Here is a 21,927-nt window from a genome sequence, read left to right as displayed (position 1 = left end):
TTCTTCAAGGCTTGCCACTGAATCTCCAAGGTTTGGTTCCTGTTCTCAAACTGTTTCATTTTTTTTTTCTATAATCTTTGTGTGTTTTAGTCTACAGTTCACATCTCAGAGCTGCTCAACTTTTATTCGCTTTAAAACTTTCTTACATGTTATTCTTTTCAATATGAAATTCAATTTTATCCTGCTCAAAACTAAATAGTGATCACTTCCAATTTCAAATCCTCTGTACACTCTGGTGCCCTGCACCAGCGAGAAAACATCACTGTCAACAATAACATAGTCAATGAGACTTTTCTTATTCCTTGCCTCTTCTCTCCATGCGAATTTGTGCACATTTTTATGTTGGAACATGGGTTAGTTAATAATCAGTTCATGTCCTGAGCAGAAATCCAACAGGTATTTGCCATTATTAGCAGCTTTGCTCTTTTCTCCAAATTTTCCCAAAATATTTTTGTATCTCTGACAATCATTTCCTACTCTGCTATTCAGATCTCCAACGAGGACCAACTTTTCGTTTTTCATTGTGTCAGTTGCTTTTTCTAAAGCCTCAAAAAATTCCTCCACTTCTACCTTAGTAGAACCTTCTGTGGGACCATAGGCACAAATAAGTCTCATTGTCCAGTTCCACATTCTGATATTTGATACTTGTGAATGGCAGCCAGTCTCAAGTTTAACCAATTATTGGTTTTGGTTTAACCAATAAGAATACTATTTGGTCAGCTAAATCCCAAATTGGTAGCCCATCCTCGTTCGTTCAGTATCCAGGTAGATACCCAACAGGGTGCACCACGAGAAGGTGAGGATTGGACATTAGGTCAGAAGTCCTGGTTGGTTCTCTGCATTCCTTTAAACGCTATGTGGAGGTCTCCTTTCAATTATACAGCTTTGACCCTTAAGTACCCCAATATCAGAGGTATGTAATTTAAAAAATAAAATTGTGCAACATTAAAAATGTGAGACTCGTAATTTTTAAATTGTAGAATGTTGAAATAATGTGTAAAATGTTCCTCTAAGAGTATTGATAAATGAATAATCAATAGTAGTTTGTAAAAAAAAAAAAAAATAAATAAATAAAAATATCATTATTCGAAACAGCATCAAGCATTGAAACCTACAGTGTATGTGGGTATGTTATCAGATGTGTAATCTCGGTATAACATAGCTCACGAACAGTGCACATTATAAGAGAATGTTGTGCCACTGAATGAAGAAGTGGACAAGCACGGTGCTATTTTCCCTAAACATCTGTCTGATGTGGATGTTGTCATTCTGAACAGTTTTAAATTATGGCTGAAATGAAGCCAACATATAAATTACTGACCCCATTATCAGAGGGCTGAGTGCCTCCTTTTTCATGAGGATATCACAGAACTCTGATTCCATTCCATCACAGACAAGAGCTGTCACCCTTCATGGGGTGGGGGGGTTACATTTCTGCCACTCCTGTTATTTATGTGCATATAATACACTTCAGATTATCCAAATAGAGAAGTCATTCAGAAAAAAAAAATGCAAACTATATTGTTAAATTATTGTGCATAAAATTTTTGTGCATATGTATTAGTTTTCCTCACAATGATATGCTGGAAAATGTATTGCAGCAGGTGTGGTTAGGTGAGTGGCAAAGGTTAAGAAAAAGGGAACGTACTGAATCATTTGGAATATCTAAAAGTTGTTGTTAGTTGTGGAACTACAGCAATCCTCGCTTAATGTGTTCTTTAAAACAGGCACATTAATCGAATCTAATAACCTACAGGAAAATGTATAATTCGTTCCTCAGAATTTTTCTTTCATAAAAAGAAAATGTATAATTCGTTCCTCAGAATTTTTCTTTTATAAAAGTTTGTAAGAGACCAGGTAAGGATGTGGATGGATGTCGAGCAGCAGCTGTTTGTGTGTTATTATAAACTTAGCAGAAAGTGCATCTACAGAATGATGGGAGAGGGTCATTTGGACTGCATCTGTGGAGGTATCAGTCGAAAAGCAGAATCAGTGTGAGCATTGGGAGGAGGGGAGGTTATCAGTTAGAATTTAATCTTCTGGACAGCAGTAGGGATATTTAGCAGGTTTGGGGAGGTTTAGGTGCATTATGCCTACTATGGGGATGTGCAGATTTGGTACTAGTACCCAGTTAGCAGCTGACTGGGTCTTGAATTGAGGAAAGGACAGTTTTTTATAGGAATCTATGAATGATTTTCTTATAAGGATATGCTGGAAGTAATTAGCAGTCTATGAAGAACTGTGATGTATCATGAGGATCTGAGTATTCTTGGGAAGTGAATTAAGATCTTATTTTTTATGAGAAATAAGGTACTGCATTTTCTTGGGCATCTGAAGATTAGTCAGTCATCTCTTACAAAGGTGATATGGCTTTTTCCTCCTGAAAGCTTAGGTTTATCATCCTGCAAAACATGCGAACTGCCTAGATAAAAATAATTTACAAACATAATGCACTATCCTCGTAGCCTTAGGTATGTTGTCTATAGCCTCAAATAACATAAAATCATTTTCACAAGATTAAAGTTTGACTAGGTTATCCTTGCTCCATTGAAGAAATGGTATGTTATATATCAGGCCTGCAATGCTATTTATTTTGGCCCGTCTGTCTGATTGAAATTAATTAATCATATGGGGGAATATGAAATTAGATGATTTGAATTAACTTTTTACTAAGACTGCATGTTTACATTCATGTGATTAATGTCACAATCATGTTTCTTTCAACTTGTCAATAAATTGCATTTGGAGTTATTCCCACTGTCGTATTTAATAACAAATTATTACAATCGCTTTTAGGTTTTGTTAGCTCTAGTGTCCCTGCGGGAAATTCAAAGTTACATCTCCCTGATAATGAATGACTTGATGTCTACGAACAAGAACGAATCGTATTACACAAAGTTGGCCGTGCCTTGACTGGCTTTGGCAATGTAGTGGTTGGTTTCAGCTGGAGCAATACATTACATAACTGTTATCATAACTTGCATTATTGTGAGTTTTTCATCATTAGTTTTTTGTAATTAATATTGTCAATCTCGACACAATGAGCTTAAGTAAAAAGCGTAAAATAGATTCGGAACATCGAGCATTTAATCCTGAGTGGACAAACAAATATTTTTTTACATTGTTTAAGGACAAAATAGTGTGCATTGTTTGCCGGGAATCTATCACTGTGTCGAAAGAGTACAGTCTGAGACATTATTTTGAATCGAAACATCCTAACCTTGCCAAGTTGGATGCAAGTGAAAAGCAAATAAAAGCAACAAAGTTATTGAAAGTCCTTACCGGTGAGCAACATGCCTATAAAAAAGTGACATCTGCAAATGAAGTTACCACAAAGGTAAGCTTAAAAATATCACGAGAAATAGTGTGTGCTGGCAAATCATTTACCGATGGAGAGCTGATAAAAAAAAATGTCTGATGATTGCCGTTTCCGAATTCTGTCCTGATAAGAAAAATAATTTTGAAAATATCAGTTTGTCCTGTATGACTGTTCAGCAGAGGGTGGCTGATATTGCCGAGGATCTTAAAGATAACTTACAAAAATCAGCTAGTGAATTTGTCTATTATTCGCTTGCTATGGATGAAGGTACTGACGTGAAAGATACTGCACAGCTTTTAATATATGTAAGAGGCGTTAATAAGAATTTTGAGGTGACAGAGGAGCTTGCTGGTTTGTGTTCAATGAAAGGAAGAACATGTAATCGCAGAAAATGTAAAGATGTGTGTAAAACCATTCTTAAATTTCAAGAATTTAGTAGCAGTTTGCTGATGGGGCCCCATCTATGTATGGAAAAAATGTTGGTGCTGTAACATTTATTGAACAGCATGCAGGTAAATCATAGACAAAATTTCACTGCCTAATTTATCAGAAGGTGTTATGTTCAAAGCTTTTGCAGTTTGATCGTGTGATTAAAGTAGTATTTGCTCTGGTCAACTATATTCAAGCTTGGGGTTTGAAACACAATGTTTCAGGCGTTTCTAGAAGAAAATGATGCTGAGTACGGGGATCTACCATACCACACTGATGTACATTGGTTGAGCCATGGTAAAGTTTTGTCGCTCTAAAAAATGAACTAGTTGAACTTTTGGAATCTCAAGAAGATATGGAAGAATTCCCAGAATAATGGATGAAGAATGTGACATTTTGGGTCACTTGTGAATGACCTTAACTTGCAGCTTCAAGGAAAAAATAAGTTTGTTTTTCATTTAATATCTCTTATAAAGGCATTCAAAATGAAATTAAGTTTATTTGAAAATCAACTTGTTAAGGGGGATATGTCACATTTCTTAACTTGTCGACAGAATATCATTCAATGGTTGGTGGAAAATATAAAGAAGCGCATATCACTTCTAAGTGAGGAGTTTCAGAAAAGAATGCCATTGAGTAATGAAGATGAAGTCTGCATAAAAGTGATTGAGGATCCATTTTCTGTTGAACTCCAGATGGAAGTTATTGATCTCCAATGTTCTGAAAACTATCGGGTCAAGCATAGGGAGAGTACTTTACAAGAGTTTTATTCTATTCTGGATCAGGATAAATATAAAAGTTTGTTGGATACTGTCTACTAGATATTTTGTATGTTTGTGATATACTTGCACATATACTTGTGAACAAACATTTTCGATCATGAACTTGAACAAAACCAAACAACGTTCATCTTTAAGTGATATCAATTTAGAGGCCATATTAAGAACGGCCACTTCAAACATGACACCAAACTTTGATAAAATAGTGGCAAAAAAGAAATGCAATATGTCACAGTGTGACATTCAGTCACTGATATTTCACTGAGCATAAGTGTGATATTTTCAATGAAATTATTAGTAAACTTTGTGTTTATGTTTAATTGATTTTTATTGAGAAATTTTGCAGCTATATCTGTTTGAAAATAATTTTTATTATAATTTAATTGTAGCTCTAAAAAATTTAAATATGCATATTAATTAGTATTTACTGTAGACATACTAACAAATTTACTTAAGTTTAGCTGCAGTGGACTAGTCTAAGATTCAAGGTCCGAAGTGATCTGGCCCTTGGTCAGGTGGTCCAAGTTGGGTTTGGCCCTCAAAGACAATCAAGTTGTGAAGGCCTGGTATATATTGTAGATCTGAACTTGAAATGTTTAAACACTTCAAAGTTTCTTAAAGAAGTAGGATAAATAGAGCATACTTTCATTGCCAGAACTACAGAAAAGATTTGAGATCAGTGAATGATCATGTGTAGGAGAGAGCAGGCAACAGAAAATAGAGCCATGGGACACAATTGACTGGAAAGGCACATGTTCTTTATATCGCACTGAAATGTGGTATGAGTGCAAATTTAAAGAGGCCTGTGAATTTCTTATCAACCTCTCTAATCTTTACAATAATGGCTATAATAGGAGTATAGTAATCTAGGATCTTAGCCTTAATATAACAAACACCTATGTTAGATTATTCAGTAGGCTACCAATTTTCCTGCATTAAAATATTAATATGCATTTGTTCTCTGATGTTATAAATAGGATATAACTTTGATGTAGTGTTTTTTTTTTTCTCACTAGAGGTCGGGCCAGTATAATGATAGCTGATCAAATCATTGCCACTTTGGCATACTGTTTGAAATGTAGTTAAAGTAGTTTTTTTAAGACAGTTGTAGTCACCATAATTTACCATTATTTTTGTATTTACTTTTGATATTCTCATATTATATTGTTCTGAAATTTCATTTAACGATTTTACTGATCTCTGTAGATCATCCGATGTTAACTAACAATTTGATCACCTGCAAATACGAGGTAGGCTGAAAAGTTCTGATAAAACATAGGAAAAAAATTATATTAAAGCAACTGATATAACCACAAGTAAAATCATTTATTATTATTATTACGTGACACCTCCAGGGAGTCATTATGGGAGGGCACACTTACTCTACTTTGCTAAACACATCTCATCTTCTCCACTACTTAATTCTCCACTACAACACTACTAGTATGTAAATTGCATGTGTTCTGAAGGCCAATTTGTCTGTGCTTGGGACGAAAAACCCATGTTTCCGGGAGAAAAAACCCTGCTACCACCATATGGGATTGGCTAACTCACCTTTAACTGAAAAAGCCCATATAAGAATTCCTCCCGTCATGACAAGAATTGAACCCAGGTCTTTTCCAGTCGAAGGACACACTGTTCCAATATTCTCCCAGTTGCACTATGGCAGCTATTTAACCCCAATGTTTCACCAAATTGTAATAATTTGTTCATTTTCTTTTAGGATATATAAGAAGAGCCACTTTAATATCATTTTAGTTGTAGGTGTTTATCAGAACTTTTCAGCCTCCTCCCGTCCTTGTAATACGTTACTATCTTTATTTGTGGGTTTATTTGTATACCAAATGGGTTATGCTGTTTACAGTTCATTATAATTTTATTTATGTATAAAAAAAGCAGAGGCGATAGGGTACATCCTTGCAGCACTCCTCTTGATATGTCTTTCCATTCTGATATTTGTTCTGATTTCACTGCTGTTTTATTTCCTGTGTATATTGAATAGACTGTGAGAGCGGTTAATATTTTAAATAGCTTTTATTTATTAATTTTATCAAAAGCTTTTTCATAATGAATGAAAATGTATTTTTCTTTGAAATTCTCTTTGCTTTTCAATTAATATTCTTAGAGTAAAAATTGATTTAATGCAGATCGGCCTTTTCAGAATCCATTTTGTTCTTCTCGTAGTTTGTCCTTTATAATACTGTTTTAATTTCCATCTTAATTCCTGCAGATATTTTGTACCCTGCATTTAGCAGACTGATTGCTCTATAATTATTGCAGCCATCTTTATTTCCTTTATATATATATATATATATATATATATAAAAATTAGTGCTTTTTTTTTTTCAAAAAAAAAAAGTTTTTCCAGAAATTCAGCCTATCTTAAAGAATTTCAGAAGCCTTTCATTAAAATTTTCACCTGCATTTTTGTACAGTTCCATGTTTATATTTTCTTCTCCTGGTGTTTTCCTATTTTTCATCTTATTTATTGCAATTTTTAGTTCTGACATCATGATATTTTCTGTTAGATCATTCTTTGTTATATAAAATTTTACTTCTTTATTATCATCAGTCCAGAAATTTTGAAAATAAGTTACCCATTTTTATAAAAACTATTCTTTGTATTTTCACCTTCTTTCTTTGTTCATGTATTTTATTATTAGTTATATCCTTTTCTAGTTCATTTACAAAATTGTTCCATTTCTCTGTTCTTTCCCTTACCTCTCATTTTGCAATTGCATTATTTCTTTTGTACTCTATTTTTGCTTCTACTGTCTTGGAATTGAGCGATTTCTGAACTCTTTTTTTTTTGTTTTCGATCTTTTCTGTTTCTTTGTCATAGTTTCTTCATCCTCTTTATCTATTCCATTTACTCTTTATTCTTAGGCTTTCTGTTGCTACATTTTATTAGGATTTGTTTCAGATTTTCTTATTCCTCTTTCATATCATTTGATTGGTGTATAGTTTCTGTTTTTAAGTCAGTGCATTTCTGATATTTTCAGCTAGTGTGGGAATCTTGTAATGAAGAAATTTTGTTATAGTTGAAATTTTGTTGATAGTTATTTTCCACTTTATTTATTTTTAGCCATTTTGGTTTAATTCAAAGCCTTGATATACTTTTACATCTAGAATTAACTTAGCTAATTTAAAACTTGTGATAATGTTGTCAATAACTGACTTGCATCTTCTGGTTGACCACATATATTTATGCATTTCTTTATGTTTAAATACAGAGTTCATTACTTAAATATAAAGAGCCAGTAGGCTTTGTTTCGGCGATATAAACATTATTTAAATTAAGGGGATATTAAATCCCACATTGTTTTAAAACCGAATAAGAAACTCAAAGATTGGAATCAGAGAGTTTCATGCCGAATATAGTATAATAAACTATAAAAGTATCGGCGATTACTAGCTTGAGCTAATGCAAGTAGTCCTAGTACATAGTACAAACTCAGGCAACTTGCAGCAAAGGTGGTAAAGTTCTGATCGCTATTCTTGGTATTTTCCATAATGTAAAACACATTTCCTAGGAAATGTATGCTGTTATTACATTATGGTGGGAGGTCACTACCCAGACCGGTTTCAGCCTTTATTGAGGCTTCATCAGTGAGTAGCTAGACCAAATTAATACTCTGCTATACAAGTTGTCAAAAAGGCATTAGCTCACGTTAGTAGTCGCCGATACTTTTATAGTTTATTATACTATATTCGGCATGAAACTCTCTGATTCTAATCTTTGAGTTTCTTATTCGGTTTTAAAACAATGTGGGATTTAATATCCCCTTAATTTAAATAATGTTTATATCGCCGAAATGAAGCCTATTGGCTCTTTATATTTAAGTAACTTAATGGGTGCACCTTTTTGACAACTCGTATAGCAGAGTATATAAGTTCTTTTTGCTATACCCTTTGGTATTAATTTGATCTAGCTACTCACTGATGAAGCCTAAATAAAGACTGAAACCGGTCTGGGTAGTGACCTCCCACCATAATGTAATAACAGCATGCATTTCCTAGGAAATGTGTTTTACATTATGGAAAATACCAAGAATAGCGATCAGAACTTTACCACCTTTGCTGCGAGTTGCCCGAGTTTGTACTATGTACTAGGACGATTTGCATTAGCTCATGCTAGTAATCGCCGATACTTTTATAGTTTATTATACTATATTCGGCATGAAACTCTCTGATTCCAATCTTTGAGTTTCTTATTCGGTTTTAAAACAATGTGGGATTTAATATCCCCTTAATTTAAACAGAGTTCATTTTGATCCAACATGTATCTTCACCAATCACCCTATGTTTTTGTATTTCCTGTTTCCTGTTTTGCCATTTCTAGTAATAAATACTAGTAGTAAATTGCATGTTTTATTTGTTTTATCTATAACTTTCTGCAGTTCTTTGTGAAGGTTTTCCTGTCTTCTTTTGCTCTCTTCTGGTTCATATACTGTGATTATTGTTATATGGCCTCTTTTAATGTTTTGAGTCTAATTTCTGTTAGTCTTTTAGTCCAGTAGTTATACAACAGTGATCCAAAACGTTCTCGGCCTAAAAATGAAAAACGAATTTATAATTTCAAAATTATTTTTATTTTTAACATAATCTCATATAAGACTAATACATTTATTCCAGCACCATTATCCTGTCCCTGTGGTGGTTCTCTGTAAGATCTGCAAAATACCCCTCTACAGCTGCAATCACCTCTTGATTTGAAGAAAAACTCTCATCAGTGAGTAAGAGTTTTAGTTTTGGGAAGAGATGGAAGTCAAAGGGAGCCAAATCTGGGGAATAGGGTGGATATTCCAACAATTCATTGTGCAGATCCCTTAATTTTCCCATTGCCAAAACACCTTTGTGGGCAGGTAATTCTGATGAAAGTTGATTTTTTTCTTCTGCAAACCAGGTCTTTTCTCATGAATATTTTCATGTATTTGGTTAAAAGATCAGAATAATATCCCCGGTTATTGTTTTATCCTTTTTGAGACAATTAATAAACAATTTAGCATTCCTAAACACCGATGTCATGACCCAGGGGCACACCACGGGTATTTGCTTCCTGGGTGCAAACTTTTATTGGCCGCCCCTAATACTTAGTAGTAGCTAATATCTAATTTGCATTGTATAATCCAAATTAGATATTAGCTACGTAAAATGCTGCCCGGGTGCGGTGCACCCCTTGCACCCTCGGGTTGGCGCAGGCCTGTCATGACCAATCCTGCTGATGGAACAGACTTAGTCTTCTTTGGCGCTGAACAACTGGTTTTTTTTTTTTTTTTTTTTTTTTTTTTTTTTTTTTTTTTTTTTTTTTTGACTGCTGTTTGGATTGTGGTGTGTAATGGTGAATCCAAGTCTCATCCGCAGTAATAAATCAACGCACAGAATCAGTTTTATTCTTATTAAAATGCTCCAAGCACTTTTCAGAGATTTTCATGCTAGTGTGTTTTCGATCTGCTGTGAGCAAGCACAGCACCCATCTTGCATAAAACTTTTTCATTTGCAATTCTTCATGCAAAATATATCCTATGTGTTCTTTTGAAATGCCTATAGTCTCAGCAATTTCACACACTTTGACTCAACGATCATCCAATACCATATCATGCACTTGATCAATGATTTCTGGTGTTTGTTACACTTTTTGGGCATTCTACACATGGATCATCTTCAAAGCTGATACGACCATGTTTAAACTCAGTAGCCCATTTCTTAATTGTCGATAATGAAGGAGAAGAGTGCCCATAAACTTTTATGAACTTAAAATGAATTTGTGGTAGGTAGCGTTGATGTAAATGATGAAGGCAGTTACAGTTGGTGGAGTGGTGGAGATGGAGAGTTGTAGAGTAGGTGCCCTCCCTCGATGAGTCTTTTGACTCCCTTGAGGTATAAAATATAAAAATTCTTTTGCCGTTAAACCTTCTTTTACAAAGAATTTTATAACCGCACGATACTCAGTTTTATCCATTTCAAGGGATACAGACAGCACTTTTGGTTCAGAGAGCTGTGTAAAAAAAACTATTTGATAGAATGACTTGCAATTTTACATGGATACTTATGACAGATGCACCAACTAAGGAGAAAAAAAAAAAATCTTGCCAATAGTGTTGCCATCTGTGGTCGAGGCCGAGAACTTTTCAGACCACCCTCGTACAATATAGTTATTAATAGATTTGTGTATCTTTATCATTATACCTGTTTTTGCTTTTTCTTCTTTTTATATTCTGCTATACATTTGTATATAGTTATTTGTTTCTTTTTGCTTTTTCTTTGTTTCTGTTATTATACATGTCTTTACATTGTCTTGGTTTAGTTGTTCATCAAGTTCCTTCTTCCAGTTTTGTTTACCTTTTCCTAAATCCTGGTTGTTTCCTTGATAGTCAATCCAGCTTTTCTTTGGCTGAGACTTGAAAAGTATATTAAATTTTCAGGAGAGGTTACCAGTTTCACTGGGTAAGTCCAGTGGTACAGTTGTTACCTAATGCCACTGGACAGGAAGTTTTGGGATAGGCTGGATAAAGGCTTTTTTTCTGATATTTATGAGAGCACACTCCAGAATAATTGGAGTAATACCAACTGCATCTGGACTTGTTAGTATTAAGACTGTTTGGGGCTTTTTCTGGTGTTGTGGCAAAATATCAGAGGAATCATGCTGTGAATAGTTTGTGGTATAATGGGAGGAAATTTGGAAATTTGCCTTGGCAGTCTCTAAGAGTTGGAGTAGAAGGCTTGATACTAAGATGTCTGCTTTTTCTTAAGTAATGTTACTATGATACTATCAAAGAGTTACAAGCAAGGAGGGGCCAAAATTGTAGCCAAAAGTCTTAGCAAGAGACCAAAAAACCTGATTACCATTTGAGCAAGAGACAAGTTTGTTTTTATAAGCAGGCTGTAGTATAGTCTGTGTGTGAAGCTTGGTTTTGAATTAAGCTGTGAATGTACACTTACTGAAATTTATCTTTAATTACTTTCCTTACCCCATTCGTCTTGGAGAAGCTAGGCTTTGAATAGAGTCTGAGAGTTTTGACTGGGGTGGAAATAAAGGCCTTCATTCCAGCAAGGGTTATTTCAGTTATTTTATTTATTTGTTTATTTATTATTATTATGGAGGGAGGGATGGACAGGTGTTTGGATCAGGAGAGTGAAATGGCAATTGGTAATAAGAAGTAGCAACAACATTCCAGAGATCAGCCCATTTGGTACTGTTGTAGTGCAATAGGACTGAGATGATTGGCTGGGAGAAGGTCAGTCTATAGAAAAGAAAATGTGTACTAGGCTACGATCAAAGTTACTAAGAAGTGAGTTAACATCTACAGTGTATTTAGGAGCTAAGCTTTTTAGGTAGCCTCCAGAACATGTTGCTACTTTGATGTTAATCCTGTATATTCATGCCAAAGTCCTCCATTGGCTTTATTTGGCCACTTTGTGTTGCGTAGCTTAGCTTGCCTACATTTTTTTACATTTAGGATTTAGTCAACCAATACAATTTATTATTATCATTATTACGGGTATCTCCATGGAGTCAGTAGACTTATCGCAGGAGACCCAAACTAGCGAAACAATATCTATCATATCTCTTCATGATTTCATTTACAGATGAAACTCACAACTGAGTCCGGCAATGAATTCCACTCATTCACCACCCTCCAGGCGAAAAACCTCGTTTTCTCACACCCTTGTTAACCATACTTTTCTTTTTCCAGGGATGACCCTCTTGTTCTTCTATCACTATCACACACAGCTGAAACATTTCCCCTGCATCAATCTTATAAAAACCTTTTAGTAATTTAAATGTCTCTATCATATCCCCTCTTCTCCACCTATCAACCAACCTCTGCAATCCACAAGCTCTCAATCTATCAATGTAGGGAACATTTTTTAAATCACTCGCAACCTAGTTGCTCTCCTCATCTCCAAGGAATCCAGGCAACTAGACTTGAGCACAATAATCTAAATGTGGAAGTATCAACGCTTTAAAAAGGGGAATGATTAACCTCTTTATCTCTGTATGTTAGTGTGTTCCTCAATAACCACGTAATCCTATGTGTAATCTTGGACACCTTAGCAATGTGTTCCCTGAACTTCATCTCCCTCTCCACCAAGTCCCTAGCCTCATCGATCTCTTGGAGTACCGTTTCATCAATGTAGTACACAGCTGGTAATCTTTTAATCCCAAAATGCATAACCTTACACTTTTCCACATTGAACTGACATCCATTATCCTTCACCCGTTTTGCCAGCTTATTTAAATCATCCTGCAAACTCTCGACATCAGCTTGATTTTTTATTGCGCTACCCAACTTTGCATTATTTGGTTGACTAAAAGCCCATCCTCATTTGTTTGGTATCCAGATTGATATCTAATAGCAAAGAAGGTGAGAATGACATTGGATTGGTAACCCTGGTTGGTTTTGCACATTCCTTATAGGCAGTGCAGAAGACTTGTATTACATATACTTGTTACATATTCTTATAGTGTAAAAAAATACTTTATTAATTCTATATTTTATCTTATCACAGTAGTTTCTTTTATGTTTACTTATTGTTATGTTTTGTCCCTTGTCTATTCTCAATCCTTGGTAGTACTTCAAACTTATGGCCACTACTAATATGTTTGCTAAATGTGCAAAACTCTGATAACAAAGACAGATCCTCGGGCTAGAGCCAATCTCTTGTTTGATTACTAGTGTTTAATCTGATTCAAATTTTGGAAATTTATTTGTTTAAGCTGCGTCACCAAAATTTTAAGATAAGAGAGGTTTCTTTATCCAAGAGTAAAACACTCAGTATGGCACACAAGCCTTAATTTTCTATCTTATCCCTATACAATACTCATATATGTCTCTCACTTTATTGCAGTCGTGACTATATCCAAATTTTATCCGCATAGGTTCTGTCTATGAGCGGTGCATCGAACTTAGTGATCAGGCAAGTTTCTTTTTGTACAAGAAAAAGAATTTATTCATTACTAAAAAAAAGGATTACACAATTGTCATTTATTGAATATAACTAAGTCTAGCATAAAAGTTCTACTAAACAATTCGATACATATATACACTCCTGTTCCTCAACAATATGAATTTTAACTAGGACCATTTGTCTAGAAGATTTTTCCTTATTAACTTGGCAAATCTAGATTATTATCACATCAAACTCATGTTCAAGAACTATCTATTTTTATCAAACTCTAAAAAAGTTCACTCTATAACTTAGCTATGTTCTCTGATACAGAGCAATTAATATCTAATAATGGTTTAATTCCTAAAGTCCTGTATTACTACTTAAGGTACAGTTCCAGCTAATTCCATTTGCCATCACAATTAGTTACTACTTATTCTTCCTAGTAGGATGAATGGAAAGTTCTTACTTTGTTGTGGAGTCTGGCTTTTACTTTGATCATCAATTGAATTCCTGCGGCTCGTATATATCTTTCATCTGGTTTCTCCTAGACAAGTTTCTTTAGCTGTTACATTCTCTTGGCCCTTGCTTCTTGTATGTAGATCTGTGAATACAGTCATGATTTGTTGTCTACGATCCCAGCGAAGCGAAGCTGCCATTGTCGAACCTCGTGCTTCCGCATAATCTCCTCGGCTTACGAAGACCTTTCTGCCTTACAGAGTCCAAAATCCTACGTCTGAAGAACTCTACTTGACCACATAACTGCACTCGGATACTCCACTCCCGACCATACTGGAACTTCAACTCTCCGGAAACAACAGGAAAAAGCCCCATCTCAGTGTCGCAAACTTCTATATATTCATTTCCTGTTCTTACGTCATCGTCCACTCGGCACCTCGAGATTCTTTACCCGACACCGCTGCTTGTTGTCCACTTCGACAGAAAAACCCTGCGTAACGTTGACCTTTGCATACGTGATGGCCTCGGGTCATGAATTAATCCTCTTATTTTGTTTGGAACTTCATCTTGACCTTGGTATAATTATACACAATTCACCACATGTACAATCTCTTTTGTTATCATATAAACCACTTGATAATACAATACTCAAAATTTAAAGGAAAAGACATTATCGTTATTTCGTTTACACTTAATTTTTCTTATTAAGAGACAAGTATTTTATCGGTATTTTTGATACTTGTGAAATCTGAATAAAAGGCATAAAAAAATCCCTTTTATTCAAGATTTAACAATAGTATATCTAGTTTGATTACAATCATCCTGACCTATGTAATCTTATCTTGTTTGATTGAAACCATGTTGTTTAGAGTTCTCCTTGTAATAATAATTAATCTGTTTTGTTGGCTTTATTAATTACTTTTTCTGTCATTCTTTATTGAAAAGGTGATTTTTCTTTCTCTTTTTCCACTTGAGATAACAGAACTACAGTAGCATACCATTTATCCCAACTTGAAAATAACAATCTTTCGATTAAGGTATGAAACAATATTGTTTCATGGTTTTTAAGTATCATTATCTTACAATCTGCCTGTAGTTTTGTCATTTTTAATCCCATTAGCAATTTGTGTGTTGTGTCTTTTATATCTAGTTTTCTTTGTTTATGCTCTTATATGAGGGACATCCAGAAAGTAAGTTCCATTTTTAAATATTTTCACTGCAGTGCTGCGATCGCAATTGTGCTCATGCGTGCTGAGTTTGTTGATTCCTTAGCAAGGTGCTGGTGCCATTTTCAGACATTCTCACAGTGCGTACATTTCTTGGTGTGTGTTTTTAATGTCTAAGAAAATTGAATCGCCCACTGCATGTGAATTAGGTCACTTATCCGTTGCTTGAATGCGAGTAACATTAAAGCAGCTGAAATTCATCGACAAATTATTGATGTTTATGGAGAACACACAATGAGTGATTCAACGGTATGAAGATGGGTAAGACTTTTTAATGAATGGAGGACAGGTGTGCATAATGATGAACAGAGCAGGCAACCATCTTTAGTGACTGACGATTTGGTGCGTTCGGTTGAAGAGAAGATTCGACAGAATTAAGGGATTCACTATGACGTCACTCTCAGTGCAATTTCTAGAAGTTTCACATTCATGTCTTCATGAAATTGTGTCGGAGAAACTGAATTTTCAGAAATCCTATTCACGCTGGGTGCTGAAGTTGCTTACAGAACAACACAAAGTGAATCGGCTGGGCAGTGCATTGGAATTCTTGACATGCTACCATGAGGATGGCGATGCTTTCCTGAGCAGACTTGTCACCAGGGACGAGACTTGGGTGTTGCACGCAACTCCTGAATACAAACCACAGTCCATGGAGTGGAGGCACACCTCATCATCATCAGTCAAGATGAAATTGAAGATAATGGTTTCCACTCGGAAAATTGTATGCACTGTGTTTTGGGACAGACTAGGAATTTTGCTGGTAGACTTGGATCAAGGCTCCACAATCAACGCATGCACTGCCAAACCCTTAAGAAACTGCGTCGTGCGATCCAGAATAAACAACATGGCATGCTTACCGGGTGCGTTGTTTTGATTCATGATAATGCCTGCCCACACACGGCCGGCGTAACACAACAACTTCTTGCCACCTCCGGCTGGGAACAATTCCATCATCCCCCCATATAGTCCTGACCTCGCGCCAAGCACCTTTCACCTGTTCAAACATCTGAAATCTTGTCTTGATGGCCGGCAGTTTCAAGACGACGATGAGGTCAATGAAGCAGTCAATACATTGTTTGTGTCACATGCAGCAAACTTCTGCAACGAAGGTATACAACTCTTAGTGCCCCATTATGATAAGTGCCTGAACAGTGGCGGAAATTATGTAGAAAAGTAGTGAAAGATGTCTGCTTTAATTTTCAATAAAGTTTATATTTTTGTTTCTCTGACAGCCCATCGGAACTTACTTTCTGGATTTCCCTCATACATGTTGGAAGTTTTTCCACTTGGTTATACTATAAATTAAATGTCAAGAAATTATATTCTTAGTTTAATCCTTTATCCAAATGTAAGCAAATAGAATTTGTGCCTGAAGTAACTTCAGGACTGACCAAACTTTGTTTTCTTACACTTGGTTAAAGGATTAAACTAAGAATATAATTTCTTGACATCTTTAATTTATATTATAACCAAGTGGAAAAACTTGCAACCTCTCTCTAATCCAGAGTATTTTAGTAATAAGGTGTGACACTGTTTGGCTACTCATATATGGAAATATGACTTCTGCATTACTTCAACCTTGGTATCACCTCTGGGTAGTGGCCCTTCCATGTATAGCATTATACATGTCTGTAAGAATATGTGCTTTGCATTATAGGATACTAAAGCAAATAATGTGAAGTCATTAGCTTCAATATACGAGTTGCTCAGTCCTGAAGTTACTTCAGGCACAAACTTCGTTGGCTTACACTTGGATAAAGGATTAAACCAAGAATGTAATACTTATGTTCGATATTCCTTTTTGTTTGCTATTCCCAAGTCAGTGTTTTCTTGATAACCTGTCTAGATTTTCTTGATAACCTGTCTGTTGTTCAGACAAGCATTTCTAAAAGAATTTCATCTTTTTTTTTTTTTATCACTCTCACACACACACATCAGGCTGCAAGGCCTATAGCAAATAAATGCTGTGCATCCTGGGTTTAAGAGCAAATTGGTAGTAAATTATTTAATCATTCAAATAGCATCAGGAAATAATTTCTTTCAGTTCTATGGGTTTTCTCCATTTCTTTTAAAAAATTTTTTGTTAAAAACTAAATTTTTAAATGTTAAAGATGAAAATTTTCAATTAATAATATTGATTTTCATATGGAAATTGAACTTATGTGGCTACAGATGTCTTCTCCCCCTCCCTTTTCCATTATATTTCAGTTGAGAAAATATTCAAGTACAGCAAGTAGTGATTTAGCTGCTATCATGAGAGAAGGATGGTGAGAAGAATAATAGATATAGTTATTTGATTGACTCTAGGGCATGATTTTCTGTAAAGTTATGTATAGGTTCCATGTGCTATGCAATCAGATATACCAGCTCAGGTAATGAGCATTTATTTGTATAATTTATTTTTTTAAATATTTTATTAAGTTAAATGGCTGACATATTTGTGATATAGAATTACATACTACCAGGTGTCTGTGATGTTTGCAGAAGAATAATGAAGTTTTTCTATTCTTTTTTTATATCTCTTTGTGAAATGAAAGCTTGAATGATAACACATTTAGTGTTAATGATTTTAGTCTGAAGATACGTAAAATATACAAGGAGTGGTCAGAATACCTGGATTGATTTTTAATGTTTATTGATTAACTATAAAATTAAAATAGTTACTTTTAAAATTAAATTAAATTAAATAAATAAGCAAATAAAAATTACTTCAAGTTAATTTTTTCAGAAGCATTCCACTTGTACCATTCCTAACATTTTTCCCTCATTTTTTTTTAAGCAATCTCAAATGCCTCCATTCCACTTTTCTAGAGATCTTTTCATTATAGTTTTGCTGTAAAGGTTGAATAGTAATGGTGAGAGTATGCATCCTTGTCTTGAACCTTTTTCAAATTGGAATGCAGGGGACACTGAATTTTCAATTCTTAGTGTTGTTTGATTTTGTTGATATAAGTCCTTTATGAGGGTTACTAGATGGTTTGGTATTCCTGATTCTTGCATGATGTCCCATAAAATATCCCATCTTATACAGTCAAAGGCCTTGGTAACAATGTTACCATTGAACTAGACAAGGGAAATGGATACACTATGATTCTTCTGGATTTTGCTAAGGCTTTTGACAGAATACAGCATGGTAGAGTGTTGCATAAATTGGAGAAAATGGGTTTGGGTTATACAATATTAGCATGGATAAGAGGATGGCTGACCGACAGATATCAAAAAGTGGTATATGGGGGATATGAGTCTGCAAGGTTTAAGGTAACAAGTGGTGTACCACAAGGATCAGTGCTTGGTCCACTGCTATTCAATCTGTCCATTAATGATATTAGAAAGGATTTGACAGGTGACATACAGCTATTTGCTGATGATGCAAAGATAAGTAGGGTAATCAGAAATGCTGCTGATATACAGTACTTGCATAATGATATGAATAGGCTGGAATTGTGGGCATGGGAAAGTGGGTGTCAGTTCAATGTGAATAAATGTAAAGTCATTTACTTCAGCATGATTAGTTATCCAATGTTGTATTATATTGGTGGGATTAGACTAGAAGAATCTGATGAGTCTAGTGATCTTGGAGTGTTAATAGATGGGAAGTTGGAGTTTAGGGGCCATGCAGCCAAGATTACAAATACAACTCAAAAGATAATTGCAATACTGAAACGAACGTTCACATGTAAAGATAAGGATGCTATTTTGCCTCTTTACAAGGTCTTGGTAAGACCTCACTTGGACTATTGTGCACAGGTTTGGTCCTGGTTTCTGTGGTGATTCTGATATATTGGAGAGAGCACAAAGGAGAGTTTTAAAAATGATATCAGGATCGTGGAATACTGATTATGAAGACAGATTGAGAATTTGTGGACTGCAGACAATAGCAAACAGGAGAAAGAGGGGTGATATGAATGAGGCTTTCAAACTTCTGAAAGGATCATACAAGATTTCGATTGCTGGAATTTTTCGGTTTATGGAGGGTGGAGAAAGAACGAGAGGGCATCCTTGGAAGCTGAGAATGAAGGGTGTGAGGGCTAGATTTTTCTCTCAGAGGGTGGCGAATGATTGGAATGGGTTGCCATTGGATGTTGTGAGTGCAAGCAAGCAATGTGAATGAATTCAAGAATAAATATTTGGCCTCCCTCGATGAGTCTCTGACTCCCTAGAGGTGGGGGGGTCTCTCTTAATAATAATAATAATAACATAACTACTGTTTCATTCTCATTATAATGTCTAATCCAAGATTACAAGAGTCAAATTTTGCTGTCCTTCTTTTGCTTGTCACTGAGATCAAAGAGAGCACACCATGCACATCTTGGCCAATTTTTACTGTGAACTTTTTTTTGTGATTCCCCCTATGAAAATGAAAGATTGTAAACTTATAGCACATTAGAACCATGAGTGAGTAGAGTGTGTGTGTGTGTGTGTGTGTGTGTGTGTGTGTGTGTGTGTGTGTGTGTGTGTGTGTGTGTGTGTGTGTGTGTGTGTGTGTTACATAATCTGGAAGCACTACTATAGAAACTAATGAAACCTTTTCAGTCCCCTTCCACTTAAGTGGGGCAGTAGTCCTGCACCATGCAGTGAAATTCATCTCCCACCCCTCCTCATCTCCTTAAGACAATCACAAATGTCACCAACAATGGGATTTGAACCAACAGCTATTCTACTACTACACCATTGAATACATAACTTGTCAATCAAGTTTATTATAACCAGATATCACTATCCTGGATATCAAAAAGGCTTCTGATCCTGATGGTATGCTGTATGTTATGCTCAAGCGATGTGCTACAGAACTAACAGATGTTCTTTATCATTTCTGCAACAACTCAATTATACTCAACTGGCATCCACCGAACATCATGGAAGTAAGTCCAAATTCAGCCAGTTGATGTGAGGAACCTTTATCTGGTCTCTTTCGATGAAGGTGAGTTAGCTGGTCTCATAGCGATAAAGGTTTTTTTTCTTCTGGAAAATTTTTTGTCCCGCAGAACAGGCAAACCAGACTCGTGAACATGCATCGATTACAGTCATGAATATGTCCCAGCCATGTGCCGGTCCTGAGCCGAGATAAAATTGGGGGTTGGGGAAAGCAATGGTGAACTACCCCGTAAAAATCTCATCAAGAATACTTTGTGGGAAATGCCTACAAGGTCATGTACGGTCGGAAACGACTGAAAGGGAAATAGCAGCATCATTATCCTCTCACTACTTTTCAGACACTCTTCATGTTTATTCAAGTTTTTGATATTGAGTTAAAAAAATAGTATTTTTTTTAAAAAATTTTTCAGCTTTAATTTTGGGTGTTTTTACGTTGTACTGAAGTATTTCTATTGATTTAATACATGAAAAATAAGCTTACAAATTATAATAAATGATTCTCTCTGGGTGAGTTAGTTATGTCCTTACTTGTTTTGACATCATGTTAAATAATAGAAATTATTATTTGAATATGAAATGGATTAGCAGTTATGTTTAAATAAATAATCAAATGCAGATATCTATAGGATATGCATTCAGATTAAAAAAAAAAACTGAATTCTCTCTCTCTCACACGCGCGCACACACACACACACACACACACACACACACACACACTTACTCAAAATGCAATATCGATAATTAGCATGTATCAAAGCTAGTTAGACAAGGTATAGTTCGCCCACCGATTTGAGGTCCCTCGACACTTCTGCGCATGTCAGAAAAAGGAGAATCCATTCCGATAATAGGGTGATCAGTCTCTCTTCTGGGATGTAATAATAAACAAACTGAGGTTTATTATTACAGGTCGGAAAATTTAGCTTTTCTTTTACGAACATTGTTGTTTTTAAAGTGTAACTATTTTGCTTATATAATAGTTGGAAAAATGTACGTAGAGTGCAAATACGTGCAAATACTGCGTTCTACATAAAACAATGTCACTTCGCTCCTCGCTCCATGATAAGTTTCCTTTTATTCTGGGACTTTTTAAAACAAAACCGATTTCATGAAGTATTTTCCTTAAAGTTTCTCTTTTCCAAGGAAAATTAATTTTTTCTTTAAGCACAGGAATCAATTTCGGAACAGTTGGCACTCTTTTCTCGACCATGTAAAATTCGTGAATAGCTCTTCTTATAACGGCTACATCAAAATCATTCAAAGCTACGATTTCGATGGTTTTCTTTCTCTGGCGCTTTTTTTTTAGGAGATTTAAATTTTGGCTTACCTTCACCTTTTGATTCCCTACGAATTCTTTTAACAGTCGACCCCGATACGCCCGCAACTGCACTTGCACTTTTTATGACTTGAGAAAGGGGAACAAGGAGACTGCCTTTTAACGATTGTTTTTCGCAGAATGTCAGCACATTATTCAATATTCTTTTGCAAGAGCTACTGAAACGTGTAACAATAGAACTTGTTGACTGTACTGGATCCATCATACAAATTAATAATAAAAAAAAAAATGCAAAAAGAGAACAACAAAAATCAAGCTAGTACTAGTACAGCGACAGACAAGAAAGCATGTGATTTCGCATGTTGGCGACCAATTCGTACATCCTTCATTTCTTTCTCCCCTTCAGCATGAATCGGGGATCTAGAAATGTTGGGCGAACTATACTATCTTTCCAGGTTGGTTCCGTTTTCCTTTTTTTTTCTTTTTTCTTTTTTTTTTACTTTATATTTACTTAAGTATTTAGTTTATACTTAGTTTGAGAATGAAATTACACAAGTTGGTTAAACTGCCTAAAAGGTTCTAGCAGCATTTTGAAGCATAATAAAGCTGTTTGTTGAAATAATAATAAAGATCCTGTTATTTCATAGTCTAATAGCAAACAAAGTTTTGCTTCTT

The 21,927-nt window shown here is 35.2% G+C and overlaps 1 protein-coding gene across 1 annotated transcript in view; it reads left to right on the top strand.

The window, feature by feature from the left end:
• Positions 1-17,375, top strand: part of LOC150101296 (STARD3 N-terminal-like protein) — a 205,103-nt gene extending 187,728 nt beyond the window's left edge. Inside the window, exon 9 of the mRNA XM_090400753.1 lies at positions 17,313-17,375. Coding sequence (XP_090256879.1) covers positions 17,313-17,375 — 63 coding nt within the window. The remainder of the gene's footprint in view (positions 1-17,312) is intronic.
• The last annotated feature ends 4,552 nt before the right edge of the window (positions 17,376-21,927 follow it).

The sequence above is a fragment of the Typopeltis vanoorti genome, chromosome 11 (assembly GCF_054136105.1).
Source record: "Typopeltis vanoorti isolate ZY-2024b chromosome 11, IOZ_Tvanoo_1.0, whole genome shotgun sequence".
NCBI lineage: Eukaryota > Metazoa > Arthropoda > Arachnida > Uropygi > Thelyphonidae > Typopeltis > Typopeltis vanoorti.
This window is presented reverse-complemented; position numbering and strand designations above follow the sequence as displayed.